The following is a 27,369-nucleotide window of genomic DNA, read 5'->3' on the forward strand; positions in this document are numbered from 1 at the left end:
CTGTTATCATCTTATTATGTTCTGCAAAATTTTCTAATTTCCGCATCTTCAACTGAACAATTCTGTTCTGAACACTATTTGGATGCTAATTAGAAGCAGGCACATTTTGCCCTCCTCCTGCAAAGTTTTCTAAATGACTGAGTTTTCTAAAGGTAATGCCTGCCAGGAGCTTTCCCTGGAAAGACCCTTCTCTCAGTCTCAGAGGTTCATCATGTCTTTTTCCTTTTCAATGACCTTTAACATGAAAATATTGTTTTCTTGGGGAGCAATTCATGTTAAGATGATTCAGAGAAGAAATACATGCAAAATTCCAAATGAAGGGTGTCTCCAAATATTGAGTTTAATTCTGCAATTAAGTATATATTTTTGTCAGCAGTGAATTCTTTTCTCCCCACCCCCCGCCCCCCATGTCCTTTGTAAGCTCCTTCCTCACAGCTTTTCTAATGGGAGAGGTTAATAGAGAAGAATGGGCACGGCGACATTTAATGGTTAGAGACTGGTATTTAGTGCAGTTCTTGTCTACCACTGTAGAGCTCAAAGATGAGTAAGAGCTGGAAGTGAACCATTAGAAGATGGCGCAAGTGGAGCTCCCGCAGCGTCTTAGGAGAGCTGGGACGCGGATTCAATTCCCGGCCTGGCAGAGTGGGTTAAAGATCCGGTTGGTGGTACCACAGCTGCAGCTTAGGGCGAGACTGCGGCTCCAACCTGATTCCCGGCCCAAGAACTCCAAATGCTGCAGGGCAGCCAAAATGAAAAAAAGAAGATGGCTCAAGGACTTATGGCAAAGTGAAACCAAAAATAGGCCACTGTTACTTCCTATGAGTCACCTGCTACTTCTTACCAAATAGGATAATATTACTGACATTGATTTGCATCTGTTCCTGGTAGAGTGATGGCTGTAAATATGCTAAATCTTTCTGAACCAGACTATTTGATTTTTGTGACCATCCCCACCTGTGAAGTGCTCTGTCAGATGAAGACGGTTCCATCTGCACCTATATTGGGCAAATTCTTTTTTTTTTTCTTTTCTTGCTTTTTGGGGCCACACCAGCGGCATATGGAAATTCCTAGGCTAGGAATTGAATCAGAGCTGCAGTTGCTGGCCTATACCACAGCCACAGCAACTCAGGATCCAGGCTGTGTCTGCAACCTATACCACAACTCATGGCAACACTGGATCCTTAACCCACTGAGAGAGGCCAGGGATCAAACCCACATCCTCATGGATACTATTTGGATTCATAACACCACTGAGCCACAACAAGAAGAGAACTCCCCTTGGGCAAATCTTAATCTTGAGCTGGCAGCCCCTCGCCCCCGGGAAGCTTCCACACTCCTTCGCCAACACCCAGCTCTTGTGTGATCAAGAGTAAAAATTAATTTTAATTTCAGCCTATGAAAAATATAATTAGCAAGGGGAATCTGATGCCAAAATAAATTATGCCCCTCATTTCCATAGGCAAATGGATTTTTTTAATTACTCACCACTTTGCATTGAAATCTATTTGTATGGATAATTAGAGCTGACAAGTCTGCCATTTAAGACACTCCCCCACTTTCCATTCCTTTGTTGATTCTTCATCCCCTTAGAATTCAAAATTTCCCCTAGTGGGTCATCACTCCTCATGGGTCCTTAGCTCTGGGGAGCTGAAAGAACTAGCGGCCCATTTCCTCTGATCAATATCCAAGAGGCCAAATTTAGAATTTGCCGGTAAGCACTCAAAGCCCCAGAAAAGTTCTGACAAGGAGCTGATGGAGAGGACCTCAAATGGTTTTTATTTTTCTTCTTAAATAGGATAATTGGAAAAAGATGGTGAAGTTCCACAGAAGGCTTAGGGGGCAAGTAGGGAAACGAAGCAGGGTACTCAGACACACACATACACATACGTGCACACTCACATACACTGGAAAATTTTTGATACTCTTAAATAAAAATATAGTTTGCATGTATTTGGAATACTGCCTACCTATCTCATTGCCAGACACTGAGAAAGATATAATGGTTCTTGGAAAGGACTGGGAAGAATGACTGTGACAGCATGGCACACTCTGAAAACTTGAATCGCAGACATGAATAGGGGTCAGAAGTGCCCACTCTGAAACCAGAATCCTATCCGAACCTTGAACAGATTACCAACCCTCTCTGGAGCCTCTTTTCCTACATCTCCAAGATGAGAATCTTGTTCTAATTATCGGGTTATTTTGCTCAGAGCTTCATAGGCTGATGGAGAGGATGATTCACCCATGTTCCAGCAGGTTAACACAGCACCCTTTCAAGTTTAAAACTGGTTAATTTAGAAAAACCCAAAGGAAATACTCTTTTACATAACAGGTGTGGGAAGATCTGGAGCATACTGTCATAAGTGTTGGAACGGGCTGAATATATAAATAGATTGTCTTGATGTTTCTGTAAATGAGGAGAGAATGTACCTGTTGGATTCTTCATGGAAATTAAGATGCTTGGGGTATCCATGCTTTAGGGTTTCTTGTAGCCTTGTCACAAAGAGATCACTGAGCCCAGTGAACTCTGAAAGGCAGATAAATAATATCTTAATCTAGAGGATGCTCACAGAGCTTTTTGTCTCTGCCATCCATAAATGTGCACTGCTCAAAACACAAACTGGTTGACGTAGCCATCTTCCCCCATTCCCTAACTTCCCCCTCTGGAAGTGCTAACAAAGGAGGCAGTGCAGACACCAGACAGCTCATGGGGAAAGGAAGTGAAAGAGCATGGCCTGTGGATATTCAGCCCTTCACACCCTCTTCTTCTGACAGTTCAGGTTGCCATCTTCATACTCCGTGGAGTTTGCCATCTTTTGGCTCTCAGTATGTATGGATTAAGTACCAGTTACATTCTGATACTGGAACCATACTCATTAAATGTAAAAAATTGGTCTTATTCCATTAAATATAAAAAATAGGAGCTAAACAGTAGAAAGCCAAGTCTAGCTCAAGATAAGTATGCAAGCACATGACTTTCTCCATTGCAAGTATAAGGTAATGGCTTCTTGGCATTCACCTCGAGCCCCGGAGCAAATCCACTGACAACCTCTGATGTATCCCCACCATACTCATTGCATAGTTCACATCATTATCATTGGCTTCCCAGGTTACTGGCTGGGATGTATTTCAAAAGAGCCATTTAAGATCCTTCCACCAAGGATCACAAACTCTCTTGTCCTGGAATCCAAGTCTACACTGGCATAGATCAGTGTAAATTTGAGAATAACAACATTTCCCCCAGAAGAACACAACTCTAAAGCCAGATTTGCTATATTTGAATCCTGGTTGTACCACCTGGGCAATTACTTATCTTGTCTGTTTCTTCAGGGCCTTTACCTCTAAAATGATCTAAGAGTAGTGCTTGCCTCCTAGCATGACAAAGGATTATGAAAGCAAAGATTCCAGGAGCTTAAACAATACCTGCTACATAATAGTTATGTGATGGCTATTTTTATTTTATTGTTCTTGTTAATGATATTGTTACTTCTGCTGCTACAAGATTGGGAAGTAAGGGGCCTGAGTTTTGGTTCCAGTGTTGCCACTTACAATATGTTTAAGGAACCTTGCTGGATCTTGGAATTCTTGTTTGTAACATACTGTGACTTTATTAGATTCTTGCTCAAGTTCCATTTGGTGCTTCACCATTCAGCATCTGGTTACTCTATCTGAAATATAAGGGGGATTTTTTTTGGCCACACCCATGGCATATGGAAGTTCCTGGGCCAGGGATCCAACCTGTACCACCACAGAGACAACCTCACTGTGCCACATCAGGAACTCCCAATAAGGGCAATGTTTTTTGACCTGAAAAAATCTAGATAAGTGTGTAACCACTTTAATTCACTGAGCACACATCATAGTCGTTTCATATTTCATTCTGGAAAGAACAGCAGTAACAAAATAACATTTTCCTAGAGAGTTATACTCTAGGAGAGGGTCAATAGATCTAAGTATATTTCTTTATTCTCATTAAAATAACTTGACATGGGGTCACTGTCTCTGGAAGAATTATGTTTCCTTAGACTTTAATTTTTTCTAACAGTTCTCTGTTACTGATTTTGTTAAGTATTTAAAAAAACTAAAGCTGTGATCTTGAAAATCTTATATAAAATCAGGTATCCTTGCTTTCAGAGCTGGAGTTATACTTCTAAAAATACGGTCTTGTAGTTAAAACTTGTAATGAAGCCAAGTGATAGTGTGGGGAAAGGTGGAGTGAAGAAAATATTACACGTCTATGTACGCAAACGCACACATACATGCATGCTTGTTATTGAGTGTTCCAATATTCTGAGGATGGCAAACAATTAATTTAATGATCAATTTGATGTGACACATAAGAACTCACAGTATTTCCTTGTTACTACAGATAAAAGAGGCAAATGAAGACCTGCCAGAGGATGAAGACACAGTTGCTGATTCTGCATTTCAGAGCCATGCCATAGGTAAAAATTCACATCTGTATATGTCTTTAGCCAAGATACTTTCTACCTGCTCCCTTATTTCAGTCAGAGTAAGTTCCCAATGACCATGTCTTATGCCCACCTCTACCAAGACTGGGTCTTCACTTCTCACATGTGCTTATCTTTATCTCCTTATACATTGGAAGCTGCCATCAAACAAGAACATCAAAAGCAAGACCTATGAAGAAAACATAGGTGTTTGCCAGGGAATGCAATACAAGCTGATAAGAAGCCACTGCTTGTTAATACAAAATGAAAATGATACTGAGGATAAATAATTTCTCTCTGAGGAGAAAACCAACTTTAAATTGATCCGGTTGCTGTAATCAACTCAGGAAGACCCTGTGCAACTACTACTTGTTAGAAATGTGGAGGGATGGCTTTCTTAAACTGAATATTGTTTAATTGAGTATGTTTTACACATGGAACTGTATAGATTAAGTATATATGGCTTGCCCAAACCTCCAACTCCTTTTCATCATCTTTTCTGTTAGAATCCCACTATAGTTAGTCCTGTCTCAGAGATACGTTTGGCTTGTCAGCTATGTCCTAACATTTTACAGCAGCCTACATGGGAAGAACTCGGGTTTCAACACAAAAGAATTCTGCTGACCTGTTTCCAGCAGCCAGGAGGCAACTGGTAATAGAGTAGCTGTCTTGATCGTGATCCTTGTCAGGAGGTGGAAGGGGTGATAACTTCAACAGCTCTGGGCCATCTTGGACTTGCAAAATTAGTTGTTGTTCAGGCTCTAAAAGCTGGGAATGTAGGCACGCTGATTATTTTTATACAAAGCACCAAGACATGAGAGAATTATTTCTTCAAATCACATTTGAGTGTCGTGGGTAGTAGACAGTAAATAGTACTGAATATCGTACTCTAGAGCATGACAGCCTCAGAGATTTCTGGCTTCTTGTACAATCAGTATTCACCACTCCTGCCCTTTCCATGAAGGACTGCAGCTGCCAACTCTCAGCATCTCACCACTCCTAGCACCATGTTGGTACGTTTTGCAACCAATTTTCTAGCCTACACAGTAGTCCTCTGCCAATGATAATTTATAGTTTATCTCAGAGAGTTATTGTACACCCACAGCTTAATGAGGCTGGCACACTAGTATTATTCTTTTCAGTTCTAATTGGAAATACAAAAGTCTTCACAAACAGCTGAATAAGTGGAGTCTGAATGAGATGATTATTCCAAAAAGACATCCTTTAATATAGTTGTCAATGTAAAATGCTTAAATGGGTATCAGTTCTGCGTAGGTAGCTACTATGCAAGTAAAATATTGTTTAACAACCTTCAAACATGGCACTATGTAAAGCCCCACTGAGTCATCATTTTTCCATAATGAGGTGTTCTTGGGCTTGTACAATAACATATATAAAGTTAGAAGCTGAATTTTCTTCAAAAGAGCTATAGTAATCTAAGTATTTTTATAAACTATCAATTCTGATCTGTACTGTTTGACATGATAGCCAGAGTAACATGTAGTTATTACTTCAGGTTCAATTTAAATTAAACTACATACAATTAAAAATTCAGTTCCTCAATTACATTCACATTTTAAGTGCTCAGAGGCCACATATCCTATAGAGCATATGTGAACTTTTCCATTATCACACAAAGTTCTGCTAGAAAGGGCTGGTTTAGATTATTCTCATAGAAATAAATTTCCGACAGTGAACTAACTTAACCTTTACATAGTTGTAGGTTCTTCTCAAAGCTCTATCTGAATAACCTGCTATCGGCAGCAAGTAATAACAAAACTGACCATCCATGACTTAAGTAATAAACCCGCCTAATCACCTTATATAATTAAAAGTCTAGAGGAAGCCAAACATAAAAAACGAGTAACAACTCAACAATGTTTTCCCTTTTTTTTTTTCCTCCTCATGCTTGTCACTTCTGGTTACAAATTGATTCCCACCACTCTGGGCATCCCAGCTACACTCAGGACACAGCGTATAAGGAAAAGGAGAAGTTCCTTCAGAATCCCAGCCCCCCCCCTGCCCCACCCTCACCCAAGACTTCACTTTACATGTCATCAATGAGAACAAGATCATAAAGCCAATCCTAGCTGCAAGGGATGCTGGAAAAGTCAGTATGTTGCTTTCCAGCCTCTATTGCATAAAGTGGCAGAAAAGGATTGAAAATATTCCCTGGAATTTCCATTGTGTCTCAGCGGTAATGAACATGACTAGTATCCAGGAGAACAGAGGTTCAATCCCTGGCTTTGCTCAATGGGTTAGGGATCCAGCATTGCCATGAGCTGTGGTGTAGGTCACAGATACAGCTCAGATCCCGTGCTGCTGTGGCTGTGGTGTAGGCTGGCAGCCACAGCTCTGACTCAACCCCTAGCCTGGGAACTTCCATATGCCACAGATGTGGCCCCCCAAAAAAAGGAAAAGAATGAGTTAGCCAAACAATAATATTACCACAGAACATTTAAAAAGTCGACCCATTTCAAGGCTAAATAAGATGAAACAAATCAACTGGTTATTTATTTTTATTTCCCCAAATGAGTGAAAATATCTTCTTATCACCCTGAGAATTCAAATGTTCTTCATTTTGTCTAACCTGGGTTATCACATATCCTCACAATATTTATAACCATAGAATATTAATAATCACAGCCACTAAGCAAATCTAAATGTGGCCTTAGTCTAACCAAATATCAGCTAATATCTTTGGCAGAGAACAACAATCAGAAAAATCTGTGAATCCAACTGTTTGCATTTCCGTGGTTAAGGATAATCATGTTGTTTTAATCAAAATGTTATGAGTTGATTACAGGACAAGATATTATTAACTAAACATGCTCTATATTGAAATTCAAGATTCATGAATTAAGTTAAATAATACAACTAGATTTTTTCTTTAAAATTGCCTTAATAAATGTCAGACTTTCATGTTAATAAGCAACAAGCAAATGACTAGACTAGCATAATAGGAGTATTAACACAGACGATCACAAACACCATCTTTCTAATTGTTCTTTCTTGCTATGTAACTGTAATGGATTCACCCAATGTATTACACTAATGATCTAATAGGATTAAATGATCAGTAGGAATTCAAATAACATTGTCTCATATTCAAAACATCAGCCAGTGATAGCATCAAAAATAATCTCCTGAGAGGAAATGGGAAATTTGGAAATTCTTTTAAAGAGGAAGAAATGTCTTTAGAGGAGTTTAAGGAAGAAGCCAAGCTTAAATAATCACTAAGAAAGCAAGGCTGCCTGGTAGACTCCTGTGAAGTGTAGGATTTGTGATATTTCCCTCAAATCTAAGAAAGTTACAAAGAACAATCTCTTCCTGGGGGAGAGGGAAGGGAGTTGGATGGACTGGGAGTTTGGGGTTGACAGATGCAAACTATTCCATTTGGAATGGGTAATTAATGAGGTTCTGCTGTATAGCACATGAACTATATCTGGTCTCTTGGGATAGACCATGATGGAAGGTAATATAAGAAAGGAAATGTATATGTATGTATGACTGAGTCACTTTTCTGTACAGAGAAATTGACACAGCATTGTAAATCAGCTATATATATTTTTTTAAATGCGATTTGTCCCAATAGCCCCAATGGGCAGATGTTCCAGTGCCCCATGGAGGAATGAAATTTGTTTACTCTCCCCATTGGCTGGGTGCACTCCTAGTCTCTTCTAAAGGAACCCTTCTGGCTCCCAGCACCACAGGAGAATGGAACAAGGGACATGATCTAGTTCTAAGGATCTTGAGGACTGAACCTTCTTTGGTTAGCTCTATGAAGCTGCCTGGTGCTCTCCTACCCACCTCAGGAATTGCCTCCAGGGGCTCTTTCTGCTGCCCTTCTTCTTCCCCTCCTCTCCAAACTAGTCTTAGCCAACAGCTAATATACCAGAAGGAGGATAATGGGGGCTCACCAGTACCCACTTTGACTTACTTAACCAACCATACATCAGTTTATTCCATCTTCCCAGGGTGTTTCACTTTCTTATTCCTTCTTCCCTCAGAGGCTTTAGCTGGCTAATCTGGTAAACTAACTCATGTTGGTGTGTAATAGATTAAACAGATATTTTATTCTGTATTTGCATTATAACAAGGACTCAAGAAAAATTTCTACCTCTATTTACAAGGAACTCTTGGGAGCTAAAATTTTAGGCACTCACATTACTGATTGGAGCAAATTATTGGGTGAAAAAGAAAGGACAGGAATTAACCTGACTTCAACTTCAGAAATGAATAGCACAAGGAGCGGTACAAGGGGAAATGAGTTTTTTTGTCCTATAACCCTACTTTGAGAAATGGCCTGCCTGAGGGTGAAGAATTGAGACAGGCTATGCTGAGCCAAATAGAGAAGATCTGGATCACCAGGCACAATGGCCATTTTTACCTCTGTAACACATAGACCTTGTTCTTGTATCCTTTTACCATCCAACCATAAAGCACCTAATCCATGGTAGTCATGTGCCCAGTCTAGAGTTTGGTAGAGGTAGAAGGGATAAAAGAGACAATGAATACGTTATTATTGTCAAGAAATCTATATACCAGATTGCAGTGAAGGTCAGCAAATGTAGGAGCTTCTTCCCCCAGAAGAAGAGAGAAGGTCTGATGTGTTGTCAGTATGTCTGTAGCTATGGTTCTTCAAGAGAGAAAGGGGAGGGTCTCACAGGTTTTTGAATCAAGTACCTCAGTTACATGGAGAACAAGAAATAGGACCTAGATATTTATCTCATCTAAAGGAAGGAACTCCAGAACCTACTTCATTGTCTTAAAGCCCTAAAATAATATAGTCAACAGTCACTGTTTGGATTATCCAGACCACAGTTATTTTTAAACCTAAGACTAGATTTCTCTCATTATTAGTGCCAGTAGGATTAGGTTCCAATGGGAGAGAAAGAAAACCAAAGCACAGTGGTAAATATGTGGAATCTAAAATATAGCACAGGAGTTGCCATTGTGGCTCAGCCACAACGAACCCAACTAGTATCCATGAGGACACAGGTTTGATCCCTGGGCTTGCTTAGTGACTTAAGGATCCAGCGTTGCTGTGAGTTGTGGTGTAGGTCAAAGGCGCAGCTTGAATCCTATGCTGCTATGGCATAGGCCGGCAGCTGTAGCTCCAATTGGACCCCTAGCCTGGGAACTTCACTATGCTATAGGTGCCGCCCTAAAAAGCAAAAAAATAAAAAATAAAAATAAAAAATATATATATGTGTGTGTATAATATATATATATAATATATATATTATATTTAATATATATACATATGGCACAGATGATCCTATCTACAAAACATAAACAGATCACAGACAGGGAGAGCAGACTTATGGTCGCTGGTGGGGTGGGGAGGGAGTGGGATGGACTGGGAGTTCAAGGTAGGTCTATATAAACTATTACATTTAGAATGGATACATAATGAGGTCCTACTGTACAGCACAGGGAACTGTATCCAATTTCTTGGGATAGAACATAATGGAAGATAGTTATGAGGAAAAGAATGTATATATATGTATGATTGGGTCACTATGCTGTGTAGAAGAAATTGACACAACTATAAACCATCTATGCTCTAAATTTAAAAAAAATAAGAATTGAAATTTTTTGCCATCACATGTGACAGTCCAGAGGGAAGTTGTCCAGGCTGATGGGCAGTCCCAGACCCTCCTGTCCTATCTCTCTGCTTCATGTGGTTTCATTCCCAAGGTCACTTCATGGTTCAAGATGGCTGTTGAAAAACCATTGCTTATGTCCACTTTCCAACCTGCGGGAAGGAAGGGGGATGAGGAAGAATGGGGTTCATCCCTCTAAGAACACTTCCCAGGTTTGACCCATCCTTCGGCCAACAGTCCATTGGCTTGTACTTAATAGCATAGGATAGAAAAATTGCTCCAGAAAGGAGGGCATGTGTCCAGGAAAGGAAAAAAAAAAATGTGAAAGTTCTCTTAACTCCAGAAGAGAGAGTGGTTATTGGAGGACATGTAGCAATCTCAGCCTGCTGCTTTCCCCCTACCAAGGTGATCTTCTTGATAGGAGCACAAGCAAATTTTCACCGTCATTTAAGAAAGCCATAGGAAAATAAATTTGGAGAGTTGTTTGTGGAGAAAGATATAATTAGTTTCAGTGATTTATGCTTAGTCTCTGTTTTGCGTGATTTGAACAACCACCACTCTCTGCTTGTACAGTTAACCATGGCTAACTTTTTGAGAAAATATATTGAACTTGGATTAGTTTGCCAGCACCATATTTATGACTAAACATAGAATTGGTCATCCACAAAGTCTACAGGAGTTCAAATAAATCTTTTATGGAATTCAGTGCCTCTAGAATTTTCTTTTCTCTAAAATTAGAACCAATAGGGCACTGGGGCTTCCTGTACTGTAGCTGCCAATCAATTAAAGTCCTTAATAATTATCTGTCTTATTTCAAGAATAATATTAATTTTCCCCACTGAGAAAATTTGAAAAAGTTTAGAAGTTTGATGTACAGGGAATGCCATTCATTTTAAAAGTAAAAATGTATTTCAGAAAGCTGATCAGGCTTTCACAGTTTTTTGAGTAGAAGGCTATTTGAGTTAAAAGTCACATTTTGAGTAGGATGCTGACATATTTGGCTTAATTGTAGAAAGAATGAGCTATTGATGATCAAAACAAATGTGAGTGGGAGGTACAAGTGTTCTCAATAACAACTTTAATAGATAATGTTCTGCTGGCAACTAACAGGCTGCCATTGAACTGGAAGCTACCTAGATAATAATACCTACAGATGAGGAATAGGATGAAGTGGTTTTATATAATTTGGATCTCATATTAATACTCTCTAGGATGATAATATGTCTACATTTCCAAATATACAAATGACATCTAAGAGGTACTGTGGAGTCATTTGGGCAAGGAAATTTCTGTTATGGCTGTCCTGAGTTCACCCATTTATAACTCCAAGTGACAAATTTCAAAGGGAGATCTTTGCATCTGGCAGCCTGAAATACAAACTCCATGTGTCATGAAGGTAAACCCATGGAAACAGAACCATGTGGTTCTTTCTAACCAAGGGCCAGAAATAGTAATATTAATTTACATCCGTTGAGTATCTACTTTGTATGTGGAATATAGCATATCATCCTTCTAGTTGCTCACTCCCTGGCGGCTGATTCTCTGTTTTTATCATCTATCAGCTTGGTCCTTATGAGTGATTCCCTCTAAGTACCAGAGGAAGTCATGAGAGATAAGGCTTTGGTGGCTATTTCTGTATTTGTGAGTATACTGAGTCCTAGTCTATAACTCCCTCCTTCTGTTTGTTTTTTTTTTCTTTTTTTTTCCCACTAGAGTGAGAGAGAATTGAAGACTTTGAGAGTTAAAACTATGGCTTTCTTCCTCCAATCAAATATTCATTCTCTAAGTGCACCAGGGAGCTGAGTTGTGCATAGTTCAACAAGCCTAGATTGAGCGTCTTCTCCCAGCCCCGCCCTAGGTTAGAGGCTAGGGATACTGATGTGAATAAGACATAGTACCCACACCCTATGAACTCCAGCCCAGGAGGGAAACAGAGAAGCAAACAAGTAATTCTGGTACAGTTCAATCATAGATAAGATGGAGTCATGCTCTCCGTACATATAAATGCACAGAGCAGGGTATAGAGCCCATCTTTGGTGAGGCCAGACATGTTGACGTTCATCTGTAAGGAAAAGACAAGAGTGGGAGAGTAAGATGCTGATGTTTAAGAGCATTTGCCATATACACCAGTGGCTCCCAAACTCTGTAACACATCACAATCCCCTGGGAGAGCTCTAAAAATGCCTATGCTCAGGTAACACCCTATAACAATTAAATCAAAAGGTCTCAGGGAGGGAAGCCAGGCATTAGTATTTGTAAAGATCCCCAAGTGATTCCAAAATGTGGCAGAGTTTGGGAACCACTTTCCTCAGGGGTAGGACTTCATCAGCAAAGGGGAGGGAGATGTCCCTCAACTCAAGGGAAACGGCATAAGCAAAGACCTAGAGATAGGATTTGGGCACCATGTAGGGAAGGGGAGTCAGGGAAAGACCAGCTAGGTTAGAGGCAAGGGTAAGTTTTGAGGATGAGGTACAGCGAGAGGTGGTTTTGTAGGATAGGACCAGACTACAGAGACCTTGAAAGCCAAGCCTAGATGTTTAAACTTTATCCTACAGACAAGGCATAGTCCACAGAAATTTACTTTTTTAAGACCAATATTATAAGAAGTAGACATCCAATCACTGTGATACTCGTGCTTATACTTTTAAAATAAAAACACATTTTTGGAGTTTCCATCATGGTTCAGTGAAAACAAATCTGACTAGCATCCATGAGGATGCAGGTTCGCTCCCTGGCCTCTCTCGTGGATTAAGGATCTGGCATTGCTGTGGCTACAGCTCTGATTCAACCCCTAGCCTGGGAACCTCCATATGCTGCAGTTGTGGCCCTAAAATTTAAAAAAAAATCCACACACATTGTCATTTTCTCTCTCTTAGCCTTGGACCAACTAAATGCACTAGTCTCCATACAGTTTCTTAACAAGTGGTGAGCTGTGATGAGTAGAGTCAAGTATTCATGTAAAAGGATGGACAGCCAAGATTGTTTCAGGGTTGCCAAGGGGCTCCCTACAGCAAAGGAACTCTCCTAGCAATCTCTCAGGGTATACTTAAATGCCCTATCCATTTGTAACTCCTTTGGGTGCTCAAGTTGCTTGTCACCATTCAGCTGATAGGAGTTCCCATTGGGACGCATTGGAAATGAATTCAACTAGTATCCATGAGGATGTGGGTTCAATCCCTGGCCTCACAAGGTGGGTTAAGGACCAGCATTGCCATGAGCTGCAGAGTAGGTCATGAGGTGGGCTGGACTTGACATTCACATTAATATATTATATGAGTGATGGGAGTTTTGAGGAATGGAGAGGTCATGATCCATCCCAGGGGAGCAGCTGTGTGTCAGTTCCAATTGCCGCCATAGAAGAAGATTGGTTCTATGCAATCAAGTCTTTGCATTGTTTCAGCAGAAGCCAAATATCTCAATTTTTATGTGACACCTGATACATTTTAAAATGTGCACTTGGTTTTTTTAAAGTAAATTTTCAGAGACCTCCTTTTACCTGGTGATATTTCAAATTAGAATTTCAAAATCCTTTCACAGGATGCCACACCTAAAAGCATAGAATATAGTGTAAAAATATACATGTTTTCTGAACTGCATGGTTGGCTGTTGGGGTAGAATTCATCAGAGTCTATGGACAGTGAGAGAGCTTGAATCTAACCAGGAGAAAATGCTTTAGGCAGCTTTTACTCAAGGGCTATGTGCTAGTCTCTGGTGACCTTGAACCAGGGTGACCAACTGTCCTAGTTTGACTTGGATTTTCTTGGTTTTAGCACCGAAAGTCCAGCATCCCAGGAAACCCCTCAGACCTGGACGAGCTGGGACTGTTGGTCACCCTACCTCAAGCTTGGTCTTAAGGGGCTACACTGTTGACCTGGTGAAACACTAGGGCCGGAGCAGGGTGAGAATCTAAGTCAAAAACACCTCTCCCTACCCCCTGGATCCCCAAGAGCAGTGGTGACAAACCCACCCTGCAGAGAAAGGTGATGGTAATAAGCTCTGACAGCCTCAGTTGAGTCTGAACTCCAACTATACAAAAGAGAGAAAAACATGTCTCCTCTGAAGACTGAATCATTTAGCTCACACTCACATGCACCAGGGAATTAAATCACTCTCTCTCTTTAGGGTCCCTAAATTCCCCAGCTTGAATATTTTTTTCTTTCTTTTTTTTTTAACTACTCAGTGAATTTTATTATGCTTACAGTTGTACAATGATTGTCACAACCCAATTTTATAGCATTTCCATTCCACCCCAGCGCATCTCCCCACCCCACAACCCGTCTCCTTTGGAAACCATAAGTTTTTCAAAGTCTGTGCATCAGTATCTGTTCTGCAAAGAAGTTCATTGTGTCCTTTTTTTAGATTCCACATGTCAGTGATAGCACGTGATGTTGGTGTCTCACTGTCTGACTGACTTCACTAAGCATGATAATTTCTAGGCCCATCCAAGTTGCTGCAAATGCCATTATTTCTTTCCTTTTAATGGCTGAGTACTATTCCATTGTATATATGTACCACATCTTCTTGATCCACTCCTCTGTCGATGGACATTTAGGTTGTTTCCATGTCTTGTCTATTGTATACAGTACTTCAGTGAACATTGGAGTACATGTATCTTTTCGAGTCACGGTTTTCTCTGGATAGATGCCCAGGAGTGGGATTGCTGGATCAAATGGTAGTTCTATTTTTAGTTTTCTGAGGAATCTCCATACTGTTTTCCACAGTGGTTGCACCAATTTACATTCCCACCAACAGTGTAAGAGGGTTCCTTTTTTGCCACACCTTCTCCAGCACTTAATTGTTTTATAGACTTTTGGATGATGGCCTTTCTGGCTGGTGTAAGGTGGTACCTCATAGCAGTTTTGATTTCCATTTCTCTAATAAGTAGTGATGTTGAACATGTTTTCATGTGGTTTTTTTGGGCCATCTGTCTGTCTTCTTTGAAGACTTGTCTGCTTAGATCTTCTGCCCATTTTCTGCAGGAAGTGTTTATAAATTTTGGAGATTAATCCCTTGTCAGTCACTTCATTTGCAAATATTTTCTGCCATCCTGCCATTTGTCTTTTCATTTTGTTTAGGGTTTCCTTTTCTGTGCAGAAACTTTTAAGTTTAATTAGGTCCCATTTGTTTATTTTTGTTTTTATTGTCATTACTCTAGGAGGTGTATCAGAGAAGATATTGCTGTGGTTTATATCAAAGAGTGTTTGGCCTATGTTTTCCTCTAAGAGTTTTAGAGTATTCGGTCGTATATTTAGGTCTTTAATCCATTTTGAGTTTATTTTTGTGTGTGGTGTTAGAACGTGTTCTAATTTCAGTCTTAGGAATTTTTTTTTAATATCTCCCCTACAAACCTCTTAGTAATTACTTTTTAAAATGAGCCTTATCACTGACAAAAATCATTAAAATACATAAACATAAAACAACTAATTGGACAAAGCAATTTTTATGAACAACAACATAATTCAAGCTGGTGTTTGAAGAAGCAGTATGTAGATCCAAACCTAGAGGGCAACTAGCAGGCTAAGGAAAATTAGACCTCCTCAGCAACCAGGAGTAAATGCAGTTAATTTTTATAAGAAATCTCTGCTGAAAATGTATGTTTAGTTTTTCTTCTGCAGTGTAAATTTTCTCAACTAGCATCTCATATAGCCACCCCTGCAGCATATGGAAGTTCCCAGGACAGAGATCAGATCTGAACTGGAGCTGTGACCTATGCCACAGCTGCAGTAATGCTGGATCCGTAACTCACTGCACCACAGCAGGAACTCCACCCCAACTTGTAATATTTTTTTTTTATAGCTGTATAGAAGTTCCCAGGCTAAAGGTCAAATTTAAGCTGCAGCTTCCAGCCTACACCACAGCCACAGCCACAGCAACACCAGATCTGAGCTCCATCTGTGACCTATGCCATAGCTTGTGGCAACTTGGATCCTTAACCACTGAGCGAGGCCAGGGATTAAACCTGTATCTTCATAGATACTATGCCGGGTTCTTAATCTGCTGAGCCACAATTGGAATTCCTCAGCTTGAAATTTTTAAATTGTCTGAGGTATGCTTTTAAATATTCCAGAGAAGAAATTGGGAGAGGGAATAAATGAAACAAGAATGGCAGAATATTAATATTTTTAAGCTGGGCAGTGACTATATGAGGATTCATGACACTGAGAATATTTGAAATGTATCATAATCAAAAGTTTAAAAAGAAAAAAAAAAACTAAAAAAACAAAACACAGATTCAAGGTGGTAGTGTTCCCAGGAATCAAGCAGAACCCAAGTCAAATCCTCTCTTAAGGTACCCACTCTAAGATTTATGTACAGATAAAATTCTAAGGAAAATTAATTCACAATAGAACACCACTAAAAACATGAGGGGTGGAGTTCCCGCTGTGACTCAACAGGATCTGTGGCTTCTTGAGAGTACTGGGACTCAAGATCAATCTCTGGCCCAGCACTGTGGGTTAAGGATCCAGTGTTGCTGCAGCTGAGGCTTACGTCACAACTGGGACTTGGATCTGATCCTTGGCCTGGGAACTCCACATGCCTCGGAGTGGCCAAAAATGAAACAAACAAACAAAAAAAAACAAGAAACAAACTAAAAACATGAGGGACAAAAATGACTTCATTGAGTATCAAAAAAAAAAAAAATCACAAGCTATAGAATGAGTCCTGCAAACACTGCAGAATTGGGAATTATTCAGAAGAGAATATAAAATGAGGGAGTAGAAGGAAGAAGGATGTAGTGGAAGGGGTACAAGAGTGGCTTAGGAGCTCCATTTTGGTGCAGTGGGTTAGGATCCGGCATTGTCACTGCAGCGGCTCTGGTTGCTGTTGTGGCACAGATTCAATCCCTGGCCTGGGAACTTAAAAATACCATTGGAATCGGTAAGGTGGGTTGTGAGTATTCTTGGATGATGATGATGATTTAAATGTAACAATTTGTTGTTTATATTTCACATTTGTTTTAGAAAGATAAAAATTAATATACCCTCCAAAACCGAATGTGTATGGGCTGCATGGGCCTCCCGGTTGCCTATCTGATCTGTGCTGGGCATTCCCCACCTCTGTCCTCTCCCTTGTCTGCCCTCTGGCCAGCTCATTAGCATCTCCAGGAGAGAGGTCAGCCAAGAGAAGAAAGAGAAGAAAAGGGACACACCACTGACCACGATATAAAGTTACATCATCAATTCTGAAGCACTTGAGGTGTTGGGGGATTAAGTTAGAAACAGAGGTTGTGGTCAACTCTTGAATTTTAATCTTTAACCTCCATGTTACCGTGGGTAATTCTGGATTGATCAGTCATTGTGGTTAGGCTGAACCGTCTATGCCTTGAGTGCTGTTAAAACCAGCAGTTCTTAATCTTGAAGACAATTAAAAAAAAAAAAAATCTTGCTAGAAAGGAGCCAGTAGTTTTCCAGGAGCTTCTAATCAAGCTTGAAAGGAAGGCGCTGTCCCCACTGTAAGAACCTAGTCATATATACGTAATGAAAAGCCACCTCAATTAAGTGATCTGCGCACTCAGTCCTCCAGGATTCCCAATGATGTGTCCTATTAAGTCTACACATTTGAGTAAATACCTTAGCACAAGACAGGTGCGCCGGGCTAGAGTCGGAGATCGGGAGAAGCTGTGGCAAATTGTCGTGACGAAAATTGAGTCGGAGATCGGGAGAAGCTGTGGCAAATTGTGACGAAAATTGAGTTGTATAATGAAATATGGGATTGAGGGGAAAAAAGGAGGAATAGAGATCTTGGGAACAGGGTGCTCTTGACTTGAATGAATCCTTATTTGATAAAATGCTAAACAAAGAGAGAGTGGATATAAAGCAAGTAAAGCACTGCAGTAAATCTCTCACAGCACGGAGTTGGTCTGGGCCCTTTTTAATGAGTCGCAGACATGCAGCTGGGGCTTAACCGCTCAGAAAGTAACGCCCTCATTTTTTGAAAATGGTGGTGCCTGAGAAAATAACTTATCAATGTCAGTCTTAATTTCTTTCATCAGCCCATTGATAGAATTTGAGAAGAGTCATTTAGCATTCTCCTTATCAGCAGTACAGTGCCTGCTCCTCTCGTTTTTTTTTTTGCACAGGATCAGATAAAAGGATGATGTTTGCTTTATCTCTGCTTTGCCGCCCTGGTGCCACTAAAAGCTTTTCAGGAAGGGGAAAGAATACAGCTGAGAGGTTACTAGGTTATGAAATATTGTCACAGCCTAGCCAGGAGCACTGAATCAATTTCCAATATGTTTCTTAGGTAGCTCAAACCTATACTCCAGAGATGGTATTGTTTGATTATAAAAGCAGGAGGAATTTGCGGAGAGACTTTCATGCCACTGTGATAAACAGTCCCTGCCTGTAACTTGATTGTGTTAACTCCCCAACGGAGGGGGATTATGCTTTAAGGTGACTTTCTGCCCATTTGAAACTTGTCCATGTATTCTGCCTTCGGAGCCCAGTGGGAAGACATCTGGTGTGTATAAGCACACATTTGAAGTGGGCAAGGGCTGCCCTGCTTTCAAATGAGTGAATTATGTTTCCGAAGACCGGATCATTTCCCTTGCCATTGACCCAGTCATCAGAGTTTTTCCAAGCTGTCAGAAATATGTGTGTATGATTCTCCTTTAAAACAGGTCTCTTTCCTATGTAACTAGTAATTTAAAAAATGGAAGTACTGGAGTTCCCATTATGGCTTAGCAGGTTAAGAACCTGACTAGTATCTGTGAGGACATGGGTTTGATCCCAGGCCTCACTTAGTAGGTTAAGGATCTGGTGTTGCCACAAGTTGTGCCATGTGTCTCAGATGCAGCTCAGATGTGGTGTTGCTGTGGCTGTGGTGTAGGCTGGTAGATGCAGTTCCAATTCGACCCCTAGCCTGGAAGCTTCTGTACACCACAGATGCAACCATTAAAAAAAAAAAAAAAAAAAGTGAAAGTACTTATATGCTGGGTTACAATTGATTCAGACTTTAAAGGAAAAAAGTAGGAGTTTCCCCTGTGATGCAGCAGGTTAAGGATCCGGCATTGTCTCTGCAGTGGTGTGGGTTCAATCCCACACCAGGTGCAGTGAGTTAAGTATCCAGTGTTGCTGCAGCCGTGGCATAGGTCACAGCTTCAGCTTGTATTCAGTCCCTGGCCGAGGAACTTCCATATGCCATGGGTATAACCAAAAATAATAATAATGATAATAAACTTAAATAAAAAGAGAAAAGTGGTAAAGAGGAGACAGTGTACTGAGGAAACAAAACAGGTGGAGTCCAAAGTCCCGTTTGGGACTTTATGACTTAGTGTAAAACACTGCATCTATTTCCTGTATCATCAGATGAAGGACTTCTAGATGCTCTCTAATGTTCTTTCAGGCCCAAAGTTCTAACACTCTTTGAGGCAGGAGGATATACCTGAACTGTGAAACACACATCCATGTCAAGTTCCCACCTCCCGTGAATCTGTGGGAAGAAAGGGCTTTCAATCCCAGGATCTGAGTAAACTAAAAAAGGTGCGAAGCTTATCCAATGACTTGTGGGCGGAACTTAGAGTCCGTTTATAGCAGTAGTGTCACCTCCGTGTATTTGCCTAGAATTTTCCATTCATTGATCCCCTCAATAGAGTCTCCCAACCTGGGGTTTGCAGTTACACAGGCTGACCTCAGTTCCCCCTTTGCCACCTAACAGATGCTGTGATCTTGAGCAAGTTCCTGAACCTCTCTAAGCTTCTTTCTCTCATGCCAAATGGAGATAATAGCAAGACCTCCTTTGAAGTCTTGTTGAGATCTTTGAGTTTTTTGTATATGAGTGCTTTACACCAAGCCAGGGATTAGCAAGAGCTCCTTTGCTGGTCTTCCTCGTTGCTGTGGTTATTATTAACAAGGGTATGGGTAAAGTGTACGCAGGATAGATATTATCTTTCTTCCTTTTTTTTTTTTTTTTTTTTAAGTTGTACTCATAGCTGAGATTTTTTTCATTGAAAAGATACATGGCAAAGCCAGCAAAGGGAAATGGTGCTTGGGGCAATGTCAAGAGGTAACCAGGCCCAGGGTCCTCTTACATGGGAGTCACACAGGACACACTAAATTCCCCCAGGAATAAGTGATGACACCAAGTGTGAAATGCTAACTACCTGAGTTCCTGAGAGACTCAGAGCCCATGGTTTTTACTGGGAGCTGAACACATGGTCACCACTTTGCCTAACGCTTTCAAAAACCCCAGTTCCCCAGAAGGGAAGCTGTGGTTCAGCATAAACCACATTGCTGGCATGAACCTCAGGCACAGTAACTCCTTTGAGTTAGGCTGGTGACAACTCTCATAAAACTCAAGTTCCCAGGTGCCGCTCAAGGGCTCACCTTTGTAATCAGGCCTTTCTAAAGGTGGGCAGTCTCAGGCCTGCTGTGATAACTCTTTTCTGTACAATCCACCACCTTGGCCCTGTCCAAAACATCTTTATGGCAAAATCATTACCACTAGGACTCCAAACAACAGGATGAGACCAAACTGGGGTGTTAACTTGACATCTTCCCTTTGGGGTTTCTGAACTAAGGAATTTATTCTGAATGCCTCTACGCAGGGCTGAGGCATGCCTGTTAGTCACTGATAGGGCACCCAAGAAGGGCATTCCCATGCACGGTGCATGATACTTCTGGAAACAAGGTGTTGACTTTCATTAAGGCCCCCCAACAGGATGTTTGTTAGTCAGATAGAACAGGTTAACAGGTCCCCAGCCGGGCTTCCCCTATGACCTCCATCCCCAGGTTCCCCTCTCCTCTGGAGGAATTCAGTTCAGTCTCTGGTTTCTGAGACATTGTAGTCAGTTCCAAACAGCTCTGCTCCTCCATGACATCAGTTCATCGGTGTCATGAGTGAACGTGGCATTTGTAAGTACTCCATGTGGAAAATACAAGAGCTGTCTTTGTTGTCTCATAGTTGGTGCTGTCAGGGGCGACCTTGGGCTTGGTTAGTTTGAATTCACGGCCCTCGTAGCAGTTTGGAAAGGGAGCGTGAGCAACTTTCATTCAGGAAGAGGAAAAAGCTTCCAGGAGCAGTTCTGAAAAACAAAATCATATTCCTTTTCCACTTCTACCACCCCCATACCTCCCCAGGTACCAGGGCTTTGATTTTGTACCCATTGGTACAAAGTCAGTATGTTTCACTGAGGAATTAAAGCTTTAAAATTTTTTAAATTTTTTCATCCATAAATTCTCACCCAGAATATTTTGCCTAGAAAGGTTTTGTGGTTTTTGTTTGTTTGTTTGTTTGTTTGTTTTGGTTTTATATACTGTTCCTGGGCCAGGGATTGAATCTGAGCCACAGGTGCAATGCAACAGCTGTGGCAACACTGGATCCTCTAACCCACTACATGAGACTGGAGATGGAACTCATGCTTCTGTAGCAATCTGAGCCACTGCAGTCAGATTCTTAATCCACTGTACCATAGTGGGAACTCCATGTCTAGAAAAGTTTATGCAAAAAGGACAAAAAAATTTTCACAGAAAAAATATATTTTAATAGAAGTAAAGTTGATTTACAATGTTGTATTAGTTTTAGGTGTGCAACATAGTTATTCACTATTTTTATAACTCCTACTCCATATGAAGTTACTATAAAATACTTGTTACATTCCCTGTGGTATATATTACATCCTTGTATCTTATTTATTTTATACCTGGCAGTTTCTACCTTTTAATACCCTACCCCTATCTTGAACCTCCCCTGTCCCTCTCCCCGCTGGTTACCACTAGTTTATTCTCTGTATCTATTGGTCTGTTTCTGTTTCGTTGTAGTTAACCATTTGTTATATTTTTTTAGATTTCACATATAAGTGAAAACCTGCAGTGTTTGTCTTTCTCCATCTGACTTACTTCCATTAAGTATACTACACTCCAGATCCATCCATGTTGTTGCAAATGGCAAGATTTTGTTCTTTTTGTGTGGCTGAGTATAATATGTGTGTTTGTGTGAGTGTGTGTATCACATATCCATTCATCTGTTGATGGACACTAGGTTGCTTTCATATCTTGACTATTGTAAATAATGCTCCTATGAACCACGTAAAAATATTTTAATGCAACTTAAGTGGAAAAAAACATGTTCATAAATTTATCAGGACAAAATCTTGCATTTTGTGACATTTCAAGATATGTTCATATAACCTCTTTTGTCCTGATCATTTATCCAGTGAGCAGCCTAAAAACTCTAACCTTTCTGGGGACAGCTCCATTGAACAATGAAACCGCATGAAAGCTTATGCAGGTGAGAGAAGTGGAGTCAGGATCTCAGTCCATGGCTGCAAATTGCAGGGAATCTAGATGTCATCTAGCTGACTGATGAGGAAAGGGAGGGACCATGAGGTTTTATATGTCTGTAATTCACTGCAAAGTGGTGACAGGATTCATATAGAAGATAAGCATGCCCTGAGGATGGATGGATTTGGTCTTAGAGCTCCTGGCATAAGTCTCACCTGTGGACAGAAAGGCCTAAAATGTTCTTCTAGTTCTCCAGCCTCTCCTCAAGTACTGCATCCTCCATGTACTGCACGTGGATCTGAACCAAGCTGCCATCATGGGCCATATCCCACCCACGCCTGCTCCCAAACCACTGCCTTCCATCCTCTTCCTCCCAGATGATCCTCCCCACTGGTGTGACACCCATTTGATAAATTCCAGTCTGTAAGAAAGGACTGAGGAGAAAGCTTATAGCTTCTTCACAGGTAGAGATTAGTCAGTTTCATTTTCTGGTACTCAAGCCTCAAGGCAGAGCCATAAGCCAGGTTCGGTCAGTTACTAAGTACTTATTAGGCATTGACTCATTCCAGGCATTGTGCTAGACCCTAGGGATATAAAAATTGGCAATATTCTCTAGTTCCATCCATGTTGCTGCAAATGGCATTATGTCATTCTTCTTTATGGCTGAGTAGTATTCCATTGTGTATATATACCATATCTTCCGAATCCAATCATCTGTCGATGGACATTTGGGTTGTTTCCATGTCCTGGCTATTGTGAATAGTGCTGCAATGAATGGGAGGGGGAGGGAGTGGGAGGGATCGGGAGCTTGGGCTTATCAGACACAACTTAGAATAGATTTACAAGGAGATCCTGCTGAATAGCGTTGAGAACTTTGTCTAGATACTCATGTTGCAACAGAAGAAAGGGCGGGGGAAAAATGTAATTGTAATGTATACATGTAAGGATAACCTGACCCCCTTGATGTACAGTGGGAAAATAAAAAAAATTATAAAAAAAAATTGGCAATATGTGGGCTCTTGATTTCATAAACTGATCTGATTCTACACCAGAATCCTTTTACATCTTTAACTTTAGTTTGAGATTGAATCCCTCTAATATCTTGCCTCGTTCCTAGATGCTACAAAAAGGTAAATTTCTCTGACCAGCTTTTAAAAATTTTAGTCGGACATTGCTAAAGAAACTTGAAAGTGATAGATAATCCTGTTCTTTTAAATAATCAAGATCTTACATGCCTTTTTAGCTCCTAAATTATATGAACTTATTCTTCTTGACATGCTGGCAAACACAAATAATTTCTTTAAAACAGATGGCATTCAGAGCCGTTGTTTAAATGTCAACCCCGCTGCTGTTTATCACCCTACTTCTTCAGGGAGATATTTGCATGTTGGATTCACCTGGGCATTGGTCTGTAATGCAGAGAAGTGGAAATGCTTATCTGGGTATTACTTCCTAGTAAAACCTCTTAGATACTACAATGTGTTGTGGCATTGATAGATGATGTAACCGTGATTTTATTTTGAATGATGATTAAACCCATATGCATTCTTGCTTTATTTTAATAAAATAGTAGGATGGCTTTCATTCATTTTTTACAGTGTTTTTTTCAAGATTATATTTGCAACAGTATAGTTTCGACCCTGTGAAAAAGATTCAAGGACAAGTAAATTATCAGGAAGTATAGAAGAGACCAATAGGAGAAGTCAGACAGGGAAGGGAACCCAGGCAATGAAAGATGTGTTATCATCCCAGCCACCACCAGGAGCAGCTGCTTAATTTGCACAGCTCAGTGCAAAATAAAATTCAGGGTGCCTTGGTCAAAGGTTATTAAGGATTTCGAGATGGTGACCGCAGAGCACGAGGTCCTATGTGACCACACAATTCAAACACACATACACATGGTGCTGGCCCTGACTACTACTGTGTGTGACAGAAATTTAATCTTAGAAAAACTTAAGGATAGAGAACCTAAGCCATAGAGTCTTCCTACCTGAGGAGGGAGGAGCTGGACATTCATCACCACTTTCCATCACTGATTAGTCAAGGGCTGCTTCTGGGGCTGTTAGCTTCAGGCAGAGATGGGGTTCCTGGTAGTTGGAAGTTTGGCAGGAGTATGCTCAAATAGTCAGGCCCCAGGAAGGTGGATGGACCAGCCACAGTGGCCAGCATGCTACCCAATTACCAAAGAATCTCCTGGTATCACAAGTCAGACCCCATGTCTCTCAAAAACTGAGCTACCTTGTTGAGGAGATACCCGTTGAAGCTCACCCCTTTAAAAATAATATCCCCTTAAGGCATTCCCATTGTGGCTTGGCGGGTTAAGAACCTGACATAATCCTTTAATCTCTGTGAGGATGTGGGTTCAATCCCTAGCTTCACTCAATGGGTTAAGGATCTGGCATTGCTGCGAGCTGTAGCGTAGGTTGCAAATAGGGCTCAGATCTGACATTGCTGGTTTGTAGCATAGGCCGGCAGCTGCAGCTTCAGTTCAACCCCATGAGCTTCCATATGCCACAGGTGGCCCTAAAAAGAAAAAAGAAAAAAATAATATCCCCTAAAGCCCTGGACTTGCTACCTGCTCCTTAGCCAGCTCTTCAATAGCTAAGACTGCCATCCTTCTCTAAATGTGAAAGTTCCACCATACTCCATAATAAAGGGGGGAAATTGCAATCCTGCATTCTTAAAATGCAGCCACATTTGTTTTCTAAATATTAGGATGCTGGACAAGCTCTTTCTTCCTCCCTGCCCCATGCTTCATTTGCCTCATCCAGAATTGTTCTCAGTCTGTTTCTTCATGATCTGAGGAGTCTACATCAGAAAAATCTGGGGAAAGTACTTTTAAGACAATGAATTCAGTCCTAAGTAATAACAATGTCTCTTAACGCTGTGAAGTGGAGTTCTGGTAGAGAGGATGTATTTGCAGATGGGTTTCCATTGAGATCACTTAAGTAGGCCATCTTGCTTGTGGTTATTTGAAGGGGGCATAAAGTTATGTTTTAATTAAAACCCTCCCCCCAATTTTGGCTCTTTAATCATTGCAATGTGCCACAAACAATGGCTCTTTAATTACTGTGATGGTTAATTTTATACATCAGCCTGAATGAGCTACAGGGTACCCTGATCATTTTTTCAAAAGATGAAACATTATTCTGGATGTTTCTGTGAGGGTGTTTTTGCTTATCTGTTTGGTTGCTTTTCTTTTTTTTTTTTTTTTTTTTTTTGGCTATGCCCACAGCATGTGGAAGTTCCTGGGCCAGGGATCAAACCCACGCCATAGCAGTGACCCAAGCCACTGCATTGACAATGCTGGATCCTTGACCCACTGCTCCAGAAGAGAACTCTTGTGAGGGTGTTTTTGTTTAAGAGTAACATTTAGATCAGCAGACTGAATAAAGCAGATTGCCCTCCTAAAGGTAGTGAGCTTCATTCAATCACTTAAAGGCCCAAATAGAACAAAAAGCCTGGCTCGGCCCCATGTAAGAGAATTAGTCTTCCTTCCTTGACCACCTTTGACCTGGGAGGCCCCTGTTTCCTGCCTTCAGACTGGCACTGAAATGGTGACTTTTCCTGAGTCTGGAGCCTGCCAACCTTTGGACTGGACCTTCACATCTGTCTTCCACTGAGCCCAGGACTCAGGACTCAGACTAGAATTAAGCCTAGCCCCACCCCACCCCCAGCCTGGGTCTCTAGCTTACTAGCTCACCCTGAAGGCTAGTTAGAAGAAGTTGAATTGCTGTCATCTGTCCAAGCAGCTGAAGATTTCAGTTTGCTTCATCCAGGTCAAGGAAAACCAATCTGAAAACTTCTCATCCTATAAAGTGAGCAGGTGTGGGGAAACTCCTCATGCCAGGACACAAATATGAGACAGCCTACCTCATTGTCTTTTGTGTCAAAGGGTAGAGTGGGCAGCCCTGGTGAAACGCCAGTTATTAAAAGCCTTGATCAGAGTCCAGTTTCAGGTGAGCAAACAAAGCTAGATAGCTTGACATTAAGTGGGTCTGAAATCAGAACTCACTCACAGGTCTGTCAGGCGTGACCTTTCTCACAGAGATGTGGGCCCTCTATAGATGTGCTCCCCTCACGCCAGCGGGAACAAAGATTTCAGAGTCCCAGGCATGAGGACCGGGCCCTGGGGCCCTGGAAATCTTCATGCCGGCCCAGGCCCAACATGTAATGGATCCCTATCAAAGAGGATATGTGTTTTCGAGCAAACCTCTTTGAAGGCCAAAAACAATGACTTCAGAGGTTCGTGAGCTGCTTCTGCTGAAATCAGTGGTCATTGCTTCCCACCTGGGTAATTGTGCTCACTGGCCAGAGTCATGGATGACAATCGGAGACCTGTATGATTTGTATATTGTTCTGCTCCACAAGAGGGAGGTGGTTGGATTAAAAGCCTTCGTTCACTCAAACTAGCATGAATGGGCTTCCACAGCAGGAGAGGCTCTGTGCTGATTTTGTGCCAGGTCATCATTTACAAATATAACTTGTGGGGTTCCCCTTGTGGCTCAGTGGGTTAAGGACCTGAGGTTGTCTCTATTAGAATATGGGTTTGATTCTCGGCCTCGTTCAGTGAGTTAAGAATCCAGTGTGGCTTCAAGCTGCAGTGTAGGTTGCAGATGTGGCTTGGATCTTTTGTTGACATGGCTGTGGCTGTGATATACGCTGCAGCTACAGCTCCAATTCAACCCCTAACCCAAGAACTTCTATATGCCATAGGTGTGGCCATAAAACACACATATATATGTGTGTGTGTGTGTGTGTGTTATGTATATATAGATATAATATATATTACATATATAGTGAGTGTGTACATGAGAGAACCCATATGTGTATGTATACATACATATATACATACATATACATATATATACATACATATACATATATATACATATATACACACACACACACATATATATGAGAGAGAACCCATGGAGAGAGAACTCCCCATTGTAACCAACCTCTAAAGGGAAAGCAACACCTAAGCGTCATATACACATCCTCCCTTCCACTTCCTTCATTGCACATAGATCCTTGTATCTAGTCCCTGCCCCAGGCATGGGAATCTTGCCAAGTTGAGGGAAGTGT

The 27,369-nt window shown here is 41.0% G+C and overlaps 1 protein-coding gene across 10 annotated transcripts in view; it reads left to right on the forward strand.

The window, feature by feature from the left end:
* NCKAP5 (NCK associated protein 5) overlaps positions 1–27,369 on the forward strand; it is a 1,198,715-nt gene that overhangs the window by 1,081,230 nt on the left and 90,116 nt on the right. For all 10 annotated transcript variants that reach the window (XM_085001422.1, XM_085001423.1, XM_085001426.1 and 7 more), the window contains one exon: positions 4,370–4,445. In XM_085001422.1, coding sequence (XP_084857548.1) covers positions 4,370–4,445 — 76 coding nt within the window. The remainder of the gene's footprint in view (positions 1–4,369; positions 4,446–27,369) is intronic.

The sequence above is a fragment of the Sus scrofa genome, chromosome 15 (genome assembly GCF_054392235.1).
Source record: "Sus scrofa isolate SSC_HxYL_T2T_F1_AM1 chromosome 15, Sscrofa_HxYL_maternal_Yorkshire_Landrace_v2.0, whole genome shotgun sequence".
In the NCBI taxonomy this organism is placed as follows: domain Eukaryota; kingdom Metazoa; phylum Chordata; class Mammalia; order Artiodactyla; family Suidae; genus Sus; species Sus scrofa.